General features: G+C 46.2%; 1 protein-coding gene across 2 annotated transcripts in view; it reads right to left on the bottom strand.

Annotated features, from left to right (window-relative positions):
• Positions 1 to 15,693, bottom strand: part of ASXL2 (ASXL transcriptional regulator 2) — a 136,554-nt gene extending 120,861 nt beyond the window's left edge. For both annotated transcript variants that reach the window (XM_040597168.1, XM_040597166.1), the window contains exon 1: positions 15,460 to 15,693. In XM_040597168.1, coding sequence (XP_040453102.1) covers positions 15,460 to 15,516 — 57 coding nt within the window. In that variant the 5' untranslated portion in view covers positions 15,517 to 15,693. The remainder of the gene's footprint in view (positions 1 to 15,459) is intronic.
• Positions 15,694 to 17,490: the final 1,797 nt, after the last annotated feature.

Consider the following 17,490-nt stretch of genomic DNA (forward strand, 5'->3'; position numbering starts at 1 on the left):
GCTAAGCTGAAGCCAAATCTTGCTTGAATCAGGCAGTGCACCAGGTCTACCAGGAAAAGCCTTCAGTATTTGTGTATGAAAGCATGGGCATGTTAAAACCAACACAACCAGCTACTGAACTTTGACGAGTTATTTCACTTATTGCCAAGAAACCGCATTTGTCTCAAACGGCTGAGTGTCCTATTAGAACACCAAACTTCTGTGAGCTGAAGTGTCCCCAGTGATGCTGAAAGACGGTCATGCACCATTGGCACATCTCCCTTCCTCCAGGCTGCATAACCACGTGGGCTGGCAAAGTGGTAAACAAGATCAGGGATGTAATCCGAGCTAAAAATAATTTTACTTTTTTTTTAATTAAAAAAAACCAACAACAGAACAGCTTTATGATTGAGTTTGCCAAGCTGCTTCACACACTCATGTGGCACTAGAAAAAAAAAAAGAGGCCAGCACAAGGGCAGCTGACACACACCTCCCCACCTGGCAGCAGCAACAGCTTGAACAGCTCATAAACCAGTCTTTGACCTGCAAAGATCACACAGGAGCCTGCAGGAAGCAGGTAACTGCATTTCCTGTGGGTGCCAGCCTGGGATGGTGCCCAGCTTCATCCTTCTACTAAGGTAAGGAGAGTCCAAAAAAAAGGAAAGTAAGAAACATTCAGGACATCATGTGGTACAGACTAAATCATTGAGTTTCCTGGTGTAGTTTTTATGGATTTGTTAACCTTTACTTAGAATACTGCATTTCTCTCTAGGTTTTACCATTCGATGCGATAGGGTTTGAATGCAAAATCACTATTATATACACAAAATATGTTAGGCACACATTTGCAGGCTGGTTTTCAATTGCAAGCAGCACACTACAAGCCAAAGCCACTGCAGCTATTTTTACCCTGCACATTAGATCTCGGGTGCCTGTGCTATGATGCAGAGTGAACAAGTTCATGTTAAGGATGATCTGGAAAGACCAACTTCATCTGCACTGTTTCCAGAGGTGAGAAAGCCAGCCTTTTAGCAAAAACACTGACAACAGACATCACCGATTGTTCCTGCTGGACAGGTATTTACAAACTGTCCAACTGAAAAGCATTTTTAGCCATGAACATCACTACGCTAACCATACTTAAACTTGTTTAAATGCACCAGCTTAACTGAAGTCACCAGAACATGCACCAATTGAGTAATATTATTGCCAACCACAAGCAAAAAACCTTATTTAAAACTCCACTTTGTCCTAATAGTTAGGAGTCTTTAAAAAATAAATCAGATTACCAAACTAATATCAATGCTACTCCAACTTCTGAAATTTCTAGTCCTATCTTTAGAGCCAGAATATCAACCTGTTTTCTCGCAGTAAGACAGTTACCATCTTTTATGGTTTTTTTACCCTTGCTGGAAAAAAGGCTTCTCTTTCCTACTTCAGCTTCTGCATCTGTCAGAAAGTGAAGATGCAGTGGGAGACCTGTTGCTTATTGACCTGAAGTGAGAACTGATGCCACAGACCCACCCTTGAACTTGAGGTTGATGATGAAGCTATTCACCTAGTTCATTTTCTCTTCTGAAGAGAAAGCTCTCAGAACAGAAGCCCCTCTATCTCATTTGAATGCAGCCTGATAGACCCTGAAATGCAGAAGTCCCTCTTCTTACTGTAAGAGAGAGTTGGTGAGTGCTGGCAAGGTCCCACACTGCCTGGCAGCTAGCCCCAGTGGCTGCTCTGAAGTCAGTGCTCAGGCATGTCTGTCTCACCCCAAAACCGCTGCTGCATACCTTCCCATCTGGCTGGGAGAGCCAGCAACGAGAGGTAAGGTTGCTGAACCTTACTCTGTTTCTCATTTTGTTTTAAACGTTGCAAGCAAGGCTTTGCATTTCTTCATCCATTTTGCTACTGATAGGGGAAGCAAGCAGCAGAAGTGCTTGTCGCCAAATCCTACGTGTCAGTGCTGGTGAGCACTCTTTGAAATAGATTGGACGTTTAACTTAAAAAAAAGCAGGCGTACAGCAGGTAGCAGCAAACTTCTGAATCTGTTAGCACAGGGGGTGGCGTCTTCCCTGTTCAGTAACTCCCAGTCCCAACAAGCCGCGAACACAGCATTTTGGTAAGTCACTAGGCAAAGCTTCCAAACTAAGCGGTATGCTTTATACCAAGAAACTGCAGCTCTCCCACCTTCTCATTCTTCCATATTCCTGTACAAGTAGCACATAACACTGATGCTCTCCATGTGTGCTGGCACGAGACAGATATGTCACAATCTTCGCCCTGCCACCACCACTTGGTCAGGATAAGCAGACCCTCCAGGACCACCCATTTCCTTGGCAGATCTACTGGTGGTTTAGGGTGGCATCAGCACAAACCCAGACAACTACAAGGTGTTATTTGGACTGCAGGGCTCTGATATTTGTCTGGTTACACAGGCCAAAAAAAAGTAACAAATACGCAGAGAAAGCTTAAGACAGCATACACAAGAGGTTTCTTGGTGAAAGGAAGAGAGGGATAAGCAGATTTCATGCAAGACGCCACTATCTCACAAGACTTCACATAAAGGCCAAGGGGTGGGAAGTCCGCAGGGACAGAAGGCAGGAGGAGGTGCAGAAGACAAAGGCTCATCGCTCACCTGCATGCAGATGCGGCAGAAAACAGTAAGGAGCTCCAACTTTTGAAACACCCACACAACATGAAGATAAAGAGATGACTTTGAAAATCAGGGCTAACTGGAACCATCAGATTTCCATGTTCAAGTAACCATGGAAGATACAGATGGACAACCTGAACCAGGAAAATACTGCTTTTCTACATCCCTTCCCCTAGAGCAGAGAGGGAACCTTAATACTCATTCCCTCCTTTAAAGACTGGAAGACATTTGAGTGCATACAGCTGCAGAGGAGACATTAGGTCAAAGATAGACAGGAAGCCTCAGCAGCCCGAAACATCAAAATAAAGGGTATGTGAAGTACATTAGCTGCTTGGTTAAGAGAAGTACATCTTTTGTAGAGAACCATGTAAATAAAAATGGTTTTTCACCAGAGTTAAGAGCTCATCTACAACTCAAAAGCTTTGTCAAAAAAAAACCCCAAACATTTTTCTGCAGAATTTGTATTTGCACAGCAAACAGCTGAAAGCCTCCAGCAGAAGTAGGCAAGGTAACCCCCTACAAACACTTTCAGCATAAAGGAAAGTAAGGAAAAACAGCGTTTTCAGCATGTTTAAAGTGGCACACCGGGATTTAAGACCATCACTGATAACAGCCAGCGCCCTGTATGTGCCTTGCCATGTGGTTTTCAAGTTGTTAATTCACTGTGTGTCCCAAAGCAAGAGGACCAAATGCAAAGATGCGGGTGTTTTTTACTTCAGCCGCCTCTCCAAAACAGATGGGTTTTTAGTGGGTGAAAAGCCACCCAAGTTCAGGCATGAATGAAAATCTTCTTGATTAAGGATAAACCTGTTATTGCAACGACACTGCTGGTATGGGACAATTTCTTTGCCATTTTCCCAACAACTCTGGCGTTCAACCTTCCAGCAAGAACTGAGATCTGGAAGTTCAGATGGAAACAGCTGCAAGGAGGTGAGCAGAGACCCTAAAGACCGGCAGCTGCCTTTCGAAGATTTTACACAGGGAAGTAACAGACTTTGCAAGTGACCGTGTGTGTTAATACTTTATAACAGGGATTATCTAGCTCAGCAAGACTTTAATCTTGGTTGAAACCTTTAAACCTTAGTATTCAAATGGCAGACAGTCATTCATACAGCCTGCACCAGAAGCATTTCATGTTTTCCTGCCTGCTAGCTGCTGAAAGATAGTTTCAGTACCATGAAATAAACACTGACTTTTTCATGGCAGAATGGGATCTAACACTCAATGGAGGTTATGGAGAGGGGAATTAATTCTGGCTGATATACCAATGGGCACACTTGGGAGAGGGCAAATATTGTGCCATTTAATTTCCATTACAAAGTGCACAAGAAGTTATTTGCTGACCCTCTGGCCACCAGAAGAGCTACATCTATATTACATACAGACAAAGTAAACTTCAAATTTAGCATTTCCAGAAGTACACTGATATTTAGTAAGACTGTACAGGAGAAAGTAGAACTACATTTATAATTCCACATACTTTTAAGGAAGGACTGCTACAGAAGCCCCTCTCAAAATTCAGTCCCACGGTGGGTCACTAAGAAGGAATAAACGCTGAAGACAGAGGCAAGTTAAATGCTGGCAACTACAGCGGCCGTAATACAAAGTGCAGTACCTTTCAAAGTACTTGCACCATGCACTAAGCACTTGGCTGGAGCCAAGGCTGGAAGAATCCTGCTTAAAAGCCTGTATGCTCTCAAGACAACAGTGATCAGCCATTTTCAGCCCTTCACCTTGCTCTATGAATAACTTCTGTAGGAGTTACAGGAGAGGAGATATGGCAATGCACAAATCCAGACAGGCTTGTTCCAAATGCAGCTCAAGAATCACAGGCTGTAGAGGCAATATCCCTGGTGACAGTGGAGCAAAGCCCTCAGAGGTGCATAGGGACACCATATCCCACTAGACAGTGCATGAGCCCAGCTTGTGCTCGCAGCTACAGCGGGGTTCCATCCATCTGAAGCATCATCTGCCAGGTTTGCTAAAAGTAAACATGTTTAAAAACACTTCTTAATGAAGAGGTGACTGTCATTTTCCAATATGATTCTGCTAAAGTGCCCACCGCCTGCCACAGGGGAAACAGGATCAGTGTAGTCAGCACCCTGCAAGTATTAGTGATCATTTACTTGCTAAAGCCTTTTTAGATTGCCCAAGTCACCACTGCCAGGAACACCAGTCTACCGCAGCTTTTCAGTGGCCACAAATCCCCCAACATGCTCCGTTTGTGCATCACATGGCAGAAAGCACAAGGGAAAAAGAGGAGTAAACAGGCTTTGTTGCTGTCAGGGGGATGCTGTATTGGGACTGAGCACAGACTGAGCTCAGAAAGAGCTTCTGAACAGCACAACTGCAAGCCAGAAGAGATAATGTTTATTGCTGTGCCTTGTAAGAAGTTTAAGAGCAAATTCAAATTTCCCCACATGCAAAGCGGGGAAGAAAGGATTCTTCCCAGCAGAACACAGATTGCATGACTTGCCAGAAAAAGAACAGGACCACTTTTACAGAGTGATCTTATAAAATCCATTTTTAATTCAGAATCCAGTAAAACAAAACTAAATGCACTCAGGCTCCAGCAGAGCCACTGTAGTTATTAGAAGGAAAAACTGTGTCTAATATCTATAGAGCCACTGAAAACAGTTTTAGGAGAACGCACAGTTTGCAGCAATGGCATTGCAGTATTCTGTGCTCTTGAAAATAAAGCTTTAATCTGTCCCAAAGAGAGAAGTTCAGAAGTTCAGTTCCTGCCCTGAAGTTGCATCATTGCAATGACATCAGTCAGGCTTCCTGGCTGGAAGTCACCAGTAGTCACATCAATTTGGCCTAGAGTGAACAAAAATGCATTTAAGCAAGGATTCCTTCGGATGTTCTTACATGGAATGACTGCAGAACCACATACAAACAAGATATTGTCTGTATGCGAGGCAAACATTATGCACACATCAAAGCACTACAAACAGGTACAGCTGTTGCCCTTTAGTTTGACTGAGCTCTCTTACACTCTCAAGCTCTTTCAGTTAAATTTACCTGAAGATAAAAGCATACTGAACCTACTGGAGAGCCGGCAAACAGACCTTAATCCTGCTGCTATTGAATTTTTCTTTTTATGCACTTAGGTGAAAAAGAAGCAAGCTCTTAATTTAAAAAACAACTCATGTAAGTACCTAACATAGCTGACTGAACAGTCACATACGCTTCCTGAAGTTGCAGTCTAAAAGTATATACTTGGTTTTAACTGGGCAAATAAATTCATGCTAATTTGAGAAAAATTGGGAGGTTTATCATGCACATTTATAATCACACTGTACACTTCTTTAGAAGAGTCAACATTTAGCTATTACAAAATTAGATTACATTTTAACAGCATCTAAAAGATACCCAGCTCCTAAACAGTTGTCTTAACAGGGCAGCCATTTCCCCTGCAAGGGAATATGATAAGAGTCACAACCACATTATAAGGATTTAAAGACATTACACTATGGCTACAACAGACACCACAGATAACCGTCTGTGGGTGGTCAAGTTTACTGTCCTTCCTCTGCTTTTAGAGCAAACCAGAGAAGTAGCGTGTCTGTGTTGCCAAGCGTGGTTTAGATTGCTGTTCTCCTGCAGAAGCATTTCTAAGTCACCAGGCCCTGATGATCACTGTATTAGGATTCTGCCCATACAACAGGAACCTTCGGTACACATCCAAACGCCAACACAAAGCATCAGAGAATCGTTTAGGTTGGAAAAGACCTTTAAGATAGAGCCCACCACTAAATCTTGTCCCTAAGCACCTCATCTACACGTCTTTTAAATCCTTCTAGGGATGGGGACTCCACCTCTTCCCCGGGCAGTCTGTTCCAGCGCTGGAAAACCCTTTCAGTTAAGACTATCAGCTCAGTATCAGCCTCAGTACCAAAACCCAAGGGCCACCACCGAAACACAGGAGCTAGCGGACCTCTGCATGGCTGTTAAGATCTTGGTGCCTGGCTGTCCAGTCAGTTTAGCAACGACCTCACTACCTACTTATCCAGCCTGTGTCTCACCAGCTTGGTCATAAGAACACTATAGGAAAAATATTACACCAAAAGTCATATTAAAGGCAAGGTAAACACCATCCACTGCTCTGTCTTCCTTGACAGAGCCAGCCATCTCATCACCTTGTTCAGCAACAGCTTACCTTTGGTAAATCCACACTGGCTGTCCCTGCTGAAACCCACGTTTTTCTACATGCACAAGAAAGCAGCTTCCAGGAATATTTCTTCCATACCTTCCCAAGGACCCAAATAAGGATGACCAGGCCTATTTCCCCATATCCTCCCTCTCACACTTTTGGACAGGAGTGTGACATTTTCCCCTCTTCCACTCACAAGGAGCTTTCCCCAGTTCACCACAGCCCTTTACGGACAATAAAGAGTCAGCTTGCAATCATGTTGGCCAGTTCCTTTAGCACATTAGCAACATCTTTTGTTTACAAAGAGCAAGAAACCATTTTAGCAGCCTGAAGTTGAACTAAATACTTAAAACACCAATCCATATGGGGCCACAGTGGATCTTGATGGATCTTCTGTGCAACTATCTAGCATCCCAACATCCCAGGAGGCTGCTCTCCCATTTTCCATGTTGCTTGGGACTTCAAAAATAAAAGAAGTTTCCAGGTCTTTAATAACCCGCAACAAATTTCCACAAGCCCATGCAAGCCTTTAGCATCCACAGCATCCTATAAAAGCAAGTTCCAAAGCTTACACCTTCTCCCACACTCTCCAAACACAAGGCTGGCAGACAGCACTTGCCACCCCTTGGCTTCTGCACTAAAACAACAAATGTTGTACCATTGCAGGCTTTTTCTTTAAAAACATTAAAAATAATGTATAATCTTACAGCCACAGCTATCAAATAAGCTCACATACTTAGTCCTCCAAAGTTTCATCCCCACTCAATTCCACAACAGCAATGCTGCTCTACTTCTCTGTAAAGCAGAGTTCTGTAGCATCTGCAGAACATAAATGATAGGCATAATTATCCAATGTCTCACATTTTACTTGAAAGGCTATTCAATAACAGTGAAAGTATTTTCACTATGTCCTACTGAAGCTGCCTCATTCAGGACACAAATTCAGATCAGACCTCTGAGAAGACCCCACAGCAGAGACATTTTAGAGACACAGGAAAAGTTAGATAAATGTCTCAGCTGGTTTTAGCCCTCTATTTTTACTCCTCCAAACAGTTTAAGCTAACCACATCAGCAGAAAACCTGACTATCACAGAAAAAAAGCCAGCTATATCAAGCATCTGCTTCTGGTGTTCTAACATGCACTGTAGGTGATGGATGGATATACATGCAGAATTGAACTGGAAAGCCACAGGACAATCTTCATTCAGCATTGGAGTTATCTGGGCAATAACACCTGTCATATCTACATTATTATAGTTTGAACTCTGACCAGAGCAGCACACACGATGCTGGCTTTCAGTTGAGACAACTGAGCACTTAAGTGTGCTTCAACTCACTTTCCAGAGCAGCTAGTGGGGAAGCCAACGGATTGTCTTTGGATGAAGGCAGAGGAGCACCTCTCAGTTCAGAGCACCTGTAGTGTGCAACAGGCAAGTAGCAAAAGTTCAGCCCTGTGGGTCAAACCAGAGCTACCCCAACACAAAATCTTGTAGCAGACAGTGCTGATACCTGCTCCTCCTCGCCACCAATTCCCTTCTGCAGGGTGACTTTATTACTCCATGTTACTCACCAATGCAAATAGTACTTGGCTCACAAAAACGTAGACTGTGAAGCATGGGCTTCACAGAATCACGGAAGGGGTTAGGTGGGAAGAGACCTTAAAGAACATCCAGTTCCCACCCCTGCCACAGGCAGAGACCCTTCCCAGCAGCCCAGGGAGCACCCAGCCCCGTCCAGCCTGGCCTTGAGCCCTGCCAGGGATGGGGCACCCACAGCTGCTCTGGGCAGCCTGGGCCAGCGCCTCGCCGCCCTCACAGGGAAGGATTTCTTCCTCATCTCTCATCTCCATCTCCCCTCTCTCAGGTAAAGCCATTCCCCCGTGTGCCATCGCCACCTGCCCCTGCCCAAAGCCCCTCCCCAGCTTTCTTGCCGGCCCCTTTAGGCGCTGGCAGGTGTTCTAAGGTCTCCCCGCAGCCTTCTCCTCCCCAGGCTGAGCCACCCCAGCTCTCCCAGCCTGCTTTCATAAGAGAACATACAAGTACTTGAATTTCCCTCTTTTTATAGAAAAAGCTTGCATGATAGCCAGAATCCAACTACATTTAACTAAAGAGATGATTCTTCCACTCCTTTAGGACGCTAAATGTGCTTTTACTACACAATAGCCAGGTTCATTTAAACTATCTTCTGCAGATGCTGCAAAGACCATATCCGGGAAACAAAAGTGGTTTTTGGTCTCAAAGAGTCTCACTTGGAAAAGCCTTGCATGAAAAATGCTCAAGACGAGCTTGCACATCTACATTTCTCAGCTTGTATGAAAGGAGACCACAATTTTTGCAGAAAACCCATTTCAATGCTCTTGCAGCTGGAGATTCCCTCACTCAAGGGAGTCTACGTGATACCTTTAAATCCTTCCGTGCTAAAATAAAGCTAATGAGAGAGACCAAGCAAAAGTACACCTAAGCTCTGTATTAAAGTTAATACCTAAACTGCATTTATTGTTTTAAAAGAAAATAGAAATAAAGATAACATGTTTGAGATCCTTCAGTAGCACTGACTTTTTCTCCTGGAACACAGAACAAGGTGAACAGTTGCCCAAACCTCAGCTCTGAGCATGCTGTGTGAGGCACTCATGGGCAGGGCTGCAATGCTCTGCAGCTGGTGGGGATTCCCCGCCTGGCACTGCTGCTCCCCGTTTCCTCTTCCGTGCTGCAGGGCTGAGCTGGGTGCTTGCACATCTGCCTCCACCCTCCTTTGCAGGACTGAAATTACACTCCAAGATTTTACCAGCTGCATTTGGGATGGACAGACTCCACTACCGTCAAGCCAAGAGCCAGCCCCCTCAAGTATCTTTAAAAAAAAAACAAACCACCTTGTACTCATACTAATAAAATTAACACACCTTAGCATAGCATTGCATTGTCAACCCTGTAGATCAGCTACAAAGCTACTACTCATTTAGCTTACCCAACTCCAGCCAGAGCAAGCACAACTGCACATCCAAAGCAGCAGCTATGTGTCATAACTCACAGGGATTTCCATGCCTTTAAGAGGTTAAAGTTCCTAGCAGGAACACAGGCTATGACTTGGAAATTAGTTTTTAAAATGGCAGGCAAATAATTGGATTATCATGATTGGAAGAAGGCCAGATTCTGTAGTCTGCCAGTTTGCTACAGCAATTAAAATTGATTACTCTTTCACCTCATCCTTTCCAAATTCTGTTTCCATATGAGAACCAAATTGTTAAGTTCATTTGTCTCTTACAGATTCCCAAGATGAGCTTAAAGCAACTTTCAGTTCACTAGAAGTTCTAGCATCCAGAAGAGCAGGTATCCAAAGGGTACAACCTATGCTGGGCCAAAACAGAGTTCACATTTGCAGAACAATTGCCGATTTTTACAGCAAAAGCCTTAAAAAAAACACCTTGAAAAAATGCAGGTACATCTAGGTACTGTGGTCAATAAAAGACGCGTATGAGTAAGTAGGGAAGAAAACTGCAGTTCTCTATTAACATGTGACAAAGTTTGTGCCAACTTTTGTGCAGTCTTGTGTAGCCACGAGTATTTCTCTAGAAACACTGCCAAGGTATTTTCCTGGCTAGCAGGCACGTAGATATGTCATGTGGCAGGAGGACACCACATAATGGCTTGGTGACCAGTGCGGTGGCTACCAACTCCACTATGCCTGTCTCACATAAGTCTCTGCAAACAGACCGACCTTAGGCACCATCTCTTGTCCTCAGTGGAAACAGGTCTTGTACCTGGACACAGATGGGACGGGGAAGGAAGCTGTGATAATACTTAGGGGATTTAAAGAAAAAACCAAAAAACAACAAAATCACCCAAAAAACACCAACAAACCTAACACACAGCAAGCCACCCCCTCAACAACAAAAAAAAGCCATACCAGCTTCAACTACCAGTTCATTTCACAAGCTCTGATTAATCATTTAGCCTTCTACAGTGCTACCTTGTTCAATACCTTGCTTAGAAGTGAAAAGCCAGTTCTCAGATTCACCAAGAAAGACCTGCTGTGCTCCAAATCATGCTCCAGATGTTTTTCCAATTGAGCGACCAGACATTTGAAGGACTGGTGAAATGAAGTCAGCCTCAGACATCACATGCATTTTGTACCCAGTTAAACCAAGTACTACTCTTCCCTCAAAAACCAGTCTCCAAGCACACATAATTCAGCTCTGCCAACCTATAGGCTAAAAAGATGTAGCTGGGCACTTGAAATAAGTAGTAGTAAAAATCAACAGCGTTGTCTACTAGGCTGATCGGTCCCTCAAATTGGTGTTTTACAGAATCCTCTGAATTTCTGCATATTTCTGCAGCAGTCTCGGAACCTTTGCAGTTTTTTAAGTTTGTGTATATGGGTGAGCAAATGGACCCAGATACTTGTAGACAAGCAGGCAACCGCTACGATTTGGATCCTTCCACCCTCTCTTCTGCATACATCTTAACGGAGAGCAGGGAAAACTGGCATCCCTCAGATTCCTTACCTCATCGCCCCCCAGAAAACACACCTTAGTAAAAAAGACAGTCTTAATGAAGTCAACTTGCAAAAGCATGCTATTTCTTTCCCTAACAAATAAGCTTTCTACTTGACTTTGCCTTTTGACCTTACTACATTATCTTCTGTTTGACATAGCAGATGGGCCTGCGAACACCAGATCAGATTGTGTGTTCTGCGCTATCAGTTTCAGAGATGGCACATCTTTTCATTTTAATTCTTCAGTTGACACAAGTGATGCAAACAAGCCCCTACAGCAAGAGAAGCTGAGTTCACATCACAAGAGCTGCACAGCATCGTGACAGGGCTCATACTTGGATGTCTACGCCTTCAGAGGTGCCCACTGCAACACATACAGGCTCTGTTTGCGTCCCCAAGGGCATTCTCACACTGGATTTCCACCCTCCGAAACCAACAAAGTCCGTTTGACCCAACAGGAAACCAGCACACAGGAAAAAACACAACTGCAGCAGCTCCCTGTCACAAACAGGTTGCATAAAAGACTGCATTTTGTCTTCCCAGGTGACCTGGCCAAGGAGCACTTAGAGAGAGACCCCCTCCAGCCCACATTCACACAGCTCCTATGCCTCAGTACTAAGAGGCTGTACAGCAGAAAACTGTTCGGTCAGGTCACACACAGGGACTTCCCATGAAAAACAAACACCAAATTTCTTCGAACTTCGCACGTGACAGCATACACTTTCCCACACGCAAACAAAGCACAGAGACAGCTTGTTTGTGGCTTCTGTCCAGCAATGGGACTTCTTGCTGGATCTAAACAGCCCATGAACACACCACAACAGCTGATTCACTGCCGTACTCCATCACACAGCAGAGCAGAGGTCGGCAGCAGGAAGATGCACAGAGCACTTGGCTGTGCTCTGGTCCCTCTCTTGTTTTAGAAAGCTGCACCACCACAACATAAGCAAGAGCAATAGCCACAGCTCTGACAACTACACATATCACAATATATATTGATATATGTCAATATATCAATGTTTACTGATACAGACACTATTCAATACTACAATGATAATGCTTACCCAAATCACACTAAAGCAAGTACTACTGAGTATGTGTTCTCATCTGCCTGCACCAGCTTAACAGGCATCAGCTACAGTTCCCTGATCACCACATCCATACGTTTAAACTGTCACAGCAGGACACCACACAGGCACCAGCCCAGCTGTCTGCACGGTCAGGTTAGTATCAGGTCCCTGGCACAGATCTGTATGCTAGACTACAAATTGAGCCAGAACACCAGTTCATGGTGGCAGTTCAACAATTAGTACAGGCCAGCCCGCCAAAGGGGGCCTGAACACATCATCCAGTTTAAAGGCTGGAGGTTCAGCAGCTTGGACACACAGGCTCCGTGAGATGGCCTTGAGGCCAGAAAAAAAACCCACTAAAACTCGAATTTACCATCGCCAGATGGAATCTGCCTGTTCTAGTCTTTCAGCAGACTACGTAAATCACCTCTTTTCTTCATACACACTGTCCCATTGGTGTGTGTCTGCACTTCAGTTGCTCCACCACTGTGTCTGAGGAGTATACTCCAGGTTAGACATATATACAGTGTATTTACCTTAAAATTGTGACCTATTATCTTAAACTTGTGTACTATACAGTATCAGCTCTTACACCTTAACGAATCTTTTTTACTTTAAGTGCAAGGACACCCAGCCATTGTCTCAAGAAAAGTCACACGTTAACAGTCATCCGCAGCTGCAAATTGACTGAATGAGCCAGGAAATAAGAAAAAGATTGTTTATCAACAGTAACTTCCTCCCTGAGCGCGCTGCCCGCATGGGGCACCCTTTCCTTACTTCACACTGCAAGTCTGCTCCAATTGATAGTCCTATACATCTAAGGGCAAACACAGCTCGATTCCCACTGAATCCACCTTGCCCATATACCTGCCCGAGGTCCTTCCACCAAGCAGAAAGGCCACACATCCATCGCTTCCCACCTTGTTTCCAATTAGCACTGAACTGCTACAACAGATTAAGCTAATTCATGTAGAAAATTACCTGGGTGCTCTCCCCTAAGATAATTCTAGCAGAAATTACCTCCGTGCTCTCCCCTCCCCACATTCCCATCACCTCCCTTGCACTGGAGGACACCTAATCCCAAATACCTGGTTAGGAAACCTGAACTGGCACGAAGCCAGATCAGCACTACAACAACAATGATGGTTTTTTGCTGGTTTAGCTCCCTGAACTACCTCTGAGCACCAGCAGTGAGGTGACAGGGAGAGCGAGGCAGAGAGAAGACAGAATTGCCACAGAAAACACCAGCTGTGATGACCTTATGCTGCTGCTCAGGGACTGCCAGGTGTACAGCCAGCTGCTGTCAAAACCCAGAACTGCAAGCCCCTTGCCCTGCGGCTCCATGCTGACCTGTGGCTGTCAGGGCTCACCCCACAGCAAGCCAGCCTAGAGAGTTCAGCAAACAAACTAACTCCGCAAAAGAGCACAGAGATGCAACACAACGCTGAAGACAAAATGGCAGGGTTCTTAAGCTTGAGGAAAGCTTTATGTTACCTTTCAGGAGCATAAGGATAGGGTACCTGAGAGCTGTCACATTTCTTAATGCATTTTTGTAATATAATATACACTACGAACTTCAACCACCGGCAGCTGAGAAGCCAATATGAGCACACAAGCTAGGACAAGAATCAAAAGACATTATTTCAAACCAAAAACACAGGGAAAGTTTTTGAAGATTGGAGTTGGAGTTTGACCAGAATATTTTAACATTCCTGCCGAATACACAAACAGAAATATTTGCCAAAACCTCACTTTTGGCAAGCATCTACTCATCTCTTCCTAATTTTGGCTGCCTCTGCCATGGACCTAGGTATGCAACCCAGGGTTACATGTAACCTTCAGTTTTGATGGTTTTCAGTGCAGCTTTCCTATATACACGTTTTAGCCTTTAAGTGGATTCTGGAAGAGATCAGTGGATGAACAGCAGTGCACACAGGCTGAAAAAGATCTGGTCCCACTTGTACCCTACATTGGAGATTCTTCCACTTTTTTTTCCCAAAGCAAGTTGTTAAAAAAAAGATACAACAAAACATATACAAAGAAGTACCAAGTGTTCACCTGTGGCCTAGTGTCTTACATCCTTAAAATAGTTAACTGCATCTTATCTCCTGGAAGAACAGCTATTTTGATGCCTTTCAAACTGTAAATACATGGCCCAAAAAATTTACCATTCATTAAAATAACACTTGCAAGTCTCAGCCGCAGATGCCTATTTACATTTGCTTTCTAGCCAGACTTTTCAAGTCTTGTTTTAACAGATACCACTTTCAGAATGGTAATGACAAAACCTGAACTCCTCCCCCTCTCCATTAGGCAGACCCAAATGCAAGCTGCAAATACAGATATCTCAGGAGCATGTGTTGTGCTTTCGCAATTCAACAGTTGTGTTCAGCTCCTGCAGGTTGCACTTTTTTAGTTTCCTCTCTTTTGCTTGTCCCAGCACTCAACTTCCCTTTTATTTTACCCCCCTTCTAACGTGCCTGCCCCACGCAAAACTACCGCAAGTCCATCTTGAAAACAGGGCAATAACAAACTAACAAGATAGTAACAAAGACTGTCAGACTGGGAAATTAGAAGATAAAAACTCTCCTTTTAGGGCTTGCAACTCACTACCTGACCCCAGGCAAGTCAGTAGCTCCTACTGCAACAAGTGCTGCTACAGGAAAGGCACCAAGAACACTGAAAATACTGAAAAAAGTCCCCATTGTACAGGATAATATTTGATGGCAAATATTATTCACAGCCTCATTAGTCACAGCGTTTTTGCAAATATGAAGAGGTAATCCCACCTCCACAGAGCTTCCCATATAAATTCACCCCTAGAAACATTAAGCAAGTGTAGAAAAGGTCAAAATAAAAATAAAAAAATAAAACAAACCCTGGCCATGCAAGCACACGGCATCGGAAGCAAGTTGGAGACATGGGGCTGGGGGTTGCAAGGGGCAGCAGGGGGCGGCAGGGGCAGGCCGGCAGCTCACACGGACCCCTTCCCCCGCGCACCCCGGCAGCCCCACCCCCCGCCGGAGGCAGCCCCCCGCACGACCCGCCGCGGCCGAGGTGCCCCTGACCCGCCCCAACCGCCTCAGGGCCTACTGCCCCCCGCAGGCCCCGCGTACCGTCCGGGCGGCCTCTGCCCAGGTCCTGCCCTTCTTCCTGCGGCCCTTCTCCCTCATGTCGGACGCGACAGGGCGCAGCTGACTCCGAGGTACCCTGAGGGCTCCGCCCGTCCGGGAAGGGGGGGGGAAAGCGGGGGGGGAAGCGGCACGGGCGGCGGCAGCGGCCCTAAGTGCGGACAGCCCCGACGGCGGCGGCCCCTGCGCCTGCCGCCGCTGCCATATTGGGATCCTACTGTAAAGGGCCGCGGTCATGTGACCCCGCCGCGTGACTCCTCCTACTGTACGGGCGGGGGGAAGGGCGGGGCCTCTCGGCGCAGAGCCCCGCCCCCGACCCGCGCATGCGTACGGCCCGCCCCGCTGCACCGCCAAAGGGCGCGGCCTGAGCGGGGAGGGGGGGAAACGCGATGGGGACGGGGAGGGATAAAGGGGCGGGGGGATGATAGCGGTAGGGCCGCTACCAGCTGCTAGCAAACGGCTCTGGCTCTTTCAGGCCTGGCCCGGCCCAGGCGACCCCGGGAGCCGCCACTTGCTCGCCTTGACACCTGCAGTCGGCAGTTGCTGTGGAGTGACGACTAGCCCGCCCTGCTCCTAGCCACTTGCCTTCCTGTCGCGACAGACACCGGGAGCCTCCAAACCCCTCCTGCACCTGCCCTGCTTTCTTTCCCCCTATACCAGCAAGCTCGGCTCCCCGCCACCCATGGCTTTGCAGCAGCAGCCGGCTGCTTGGCTCCCTTCCCTTGCTGCTGGCAACCGTGCACCCCCCCGGGGGCTACCACACGTGGCCCGAGACACCATGCACCCCCATGGGGGCTACCACATGTGGCCCAGGCCACCACACACCTGTGTCTGTGCTCCTCTCCCAGGCACCGACACCTGCGGTTGGAGCTGCTGTGCCCTGGCATCACACACCCTGGCATCACTGGCACCCCGGGTGCCATCTTCCTCTGTCAGCACCTCCGCTGTTGCCCAGAGCTGTGGCTGCTTTTGTCCCTCACGCAGCCCGCTGACCACCACCTCCCTCACCAACACTTACTGCCTGCTCCCATCCCCGTGCTGCCAGGACAGGCTGTCCCAGCTGTTGGCTGTTCTCCTGCAGCGCTGCTCTGTGTGCTTCTGGTGCCCTTTGCAGCACAGCTGTCCCCCTGTCCCATCTCATCCTCTGGAGCTGCAATCCCTTCCCATCTTCTCTTGACTGCTTCTGCCCATGGAAGCCCCAGGAGCTCCCAGGTGATGCTCCCACCCCACCCAGACTTGTGATTGTATTTCCATCTTCTTTCCTGTTAAAGGTGGGACATCGCTGACTGGCTAGAAAAGCTCATTCTCTTTGAAAAGCTATTTGAAAGCCAGACCTTGTTACCTACCTGCAAAGGACATGTGTCTATGCAGCATCTCAAATGGTTGCTTGTTCCATACTGTGGTTTCATAGAAAAATGAGCAGCTTCTCACGCTGTGCAGCTTCTCACACTGTGCAGCATCGTATGTTCCTGTTTCTATGGGAAGAGAATGTGGAAAATTGTAGTATGTATCTGCGGGGGAAAGCCACAGTGCCAGGGACAACAGGTCTTCTAACAACAGGTCCCTTTTTAAGGGCCTTTAATGTCCTTAAAGGTGTTTGTACACCTTTGTTCTCACAGCACCTTCAGCACGTTGTGAGCTCGTGTGCAGTGACTAGACAATGATGCCAAAACAGACCAATGTGCATAAATGTACAGTATAAACTGTCGTGCAATACAAAATTGAACTGAGTATCAAGGGAAAGGAGTGAGTTCTCGTAACGAACTAACCTTTGGGGAACAGTCACTTGCCAAGGCTATGGAAGCGGTAAGCCAGTCCAGGATCAAAGATGAAAGGCCACTTCTCCACCTCCTAGGTGAATCTCAGACTGACTCCCTGACCTGCAGCTTGCTTCTTTTTCTGAAATGTAGTGTGGTACCTGCTCCAGCCCGCGATGTTAGTGGCTCTTTGGATTTACACTGCGAGTCATAAATTCACAGAGGCTTTGGCTGGAAGGTCTCTAGTTCAATCTCACAT

Source organism: Falco naumanni, chromosome 6 (genome assembly GCF_017639655.2).
Source record: "Falco naumanni isolate bFalNau1 chromosome 6, bFalNau1.pat, whole genome shotgun sequence".
NCBI lineage: Eukaryota > Metazoa > Chordata > Aves > Falconiformes > Falconidae > Falco > Falco naumanni.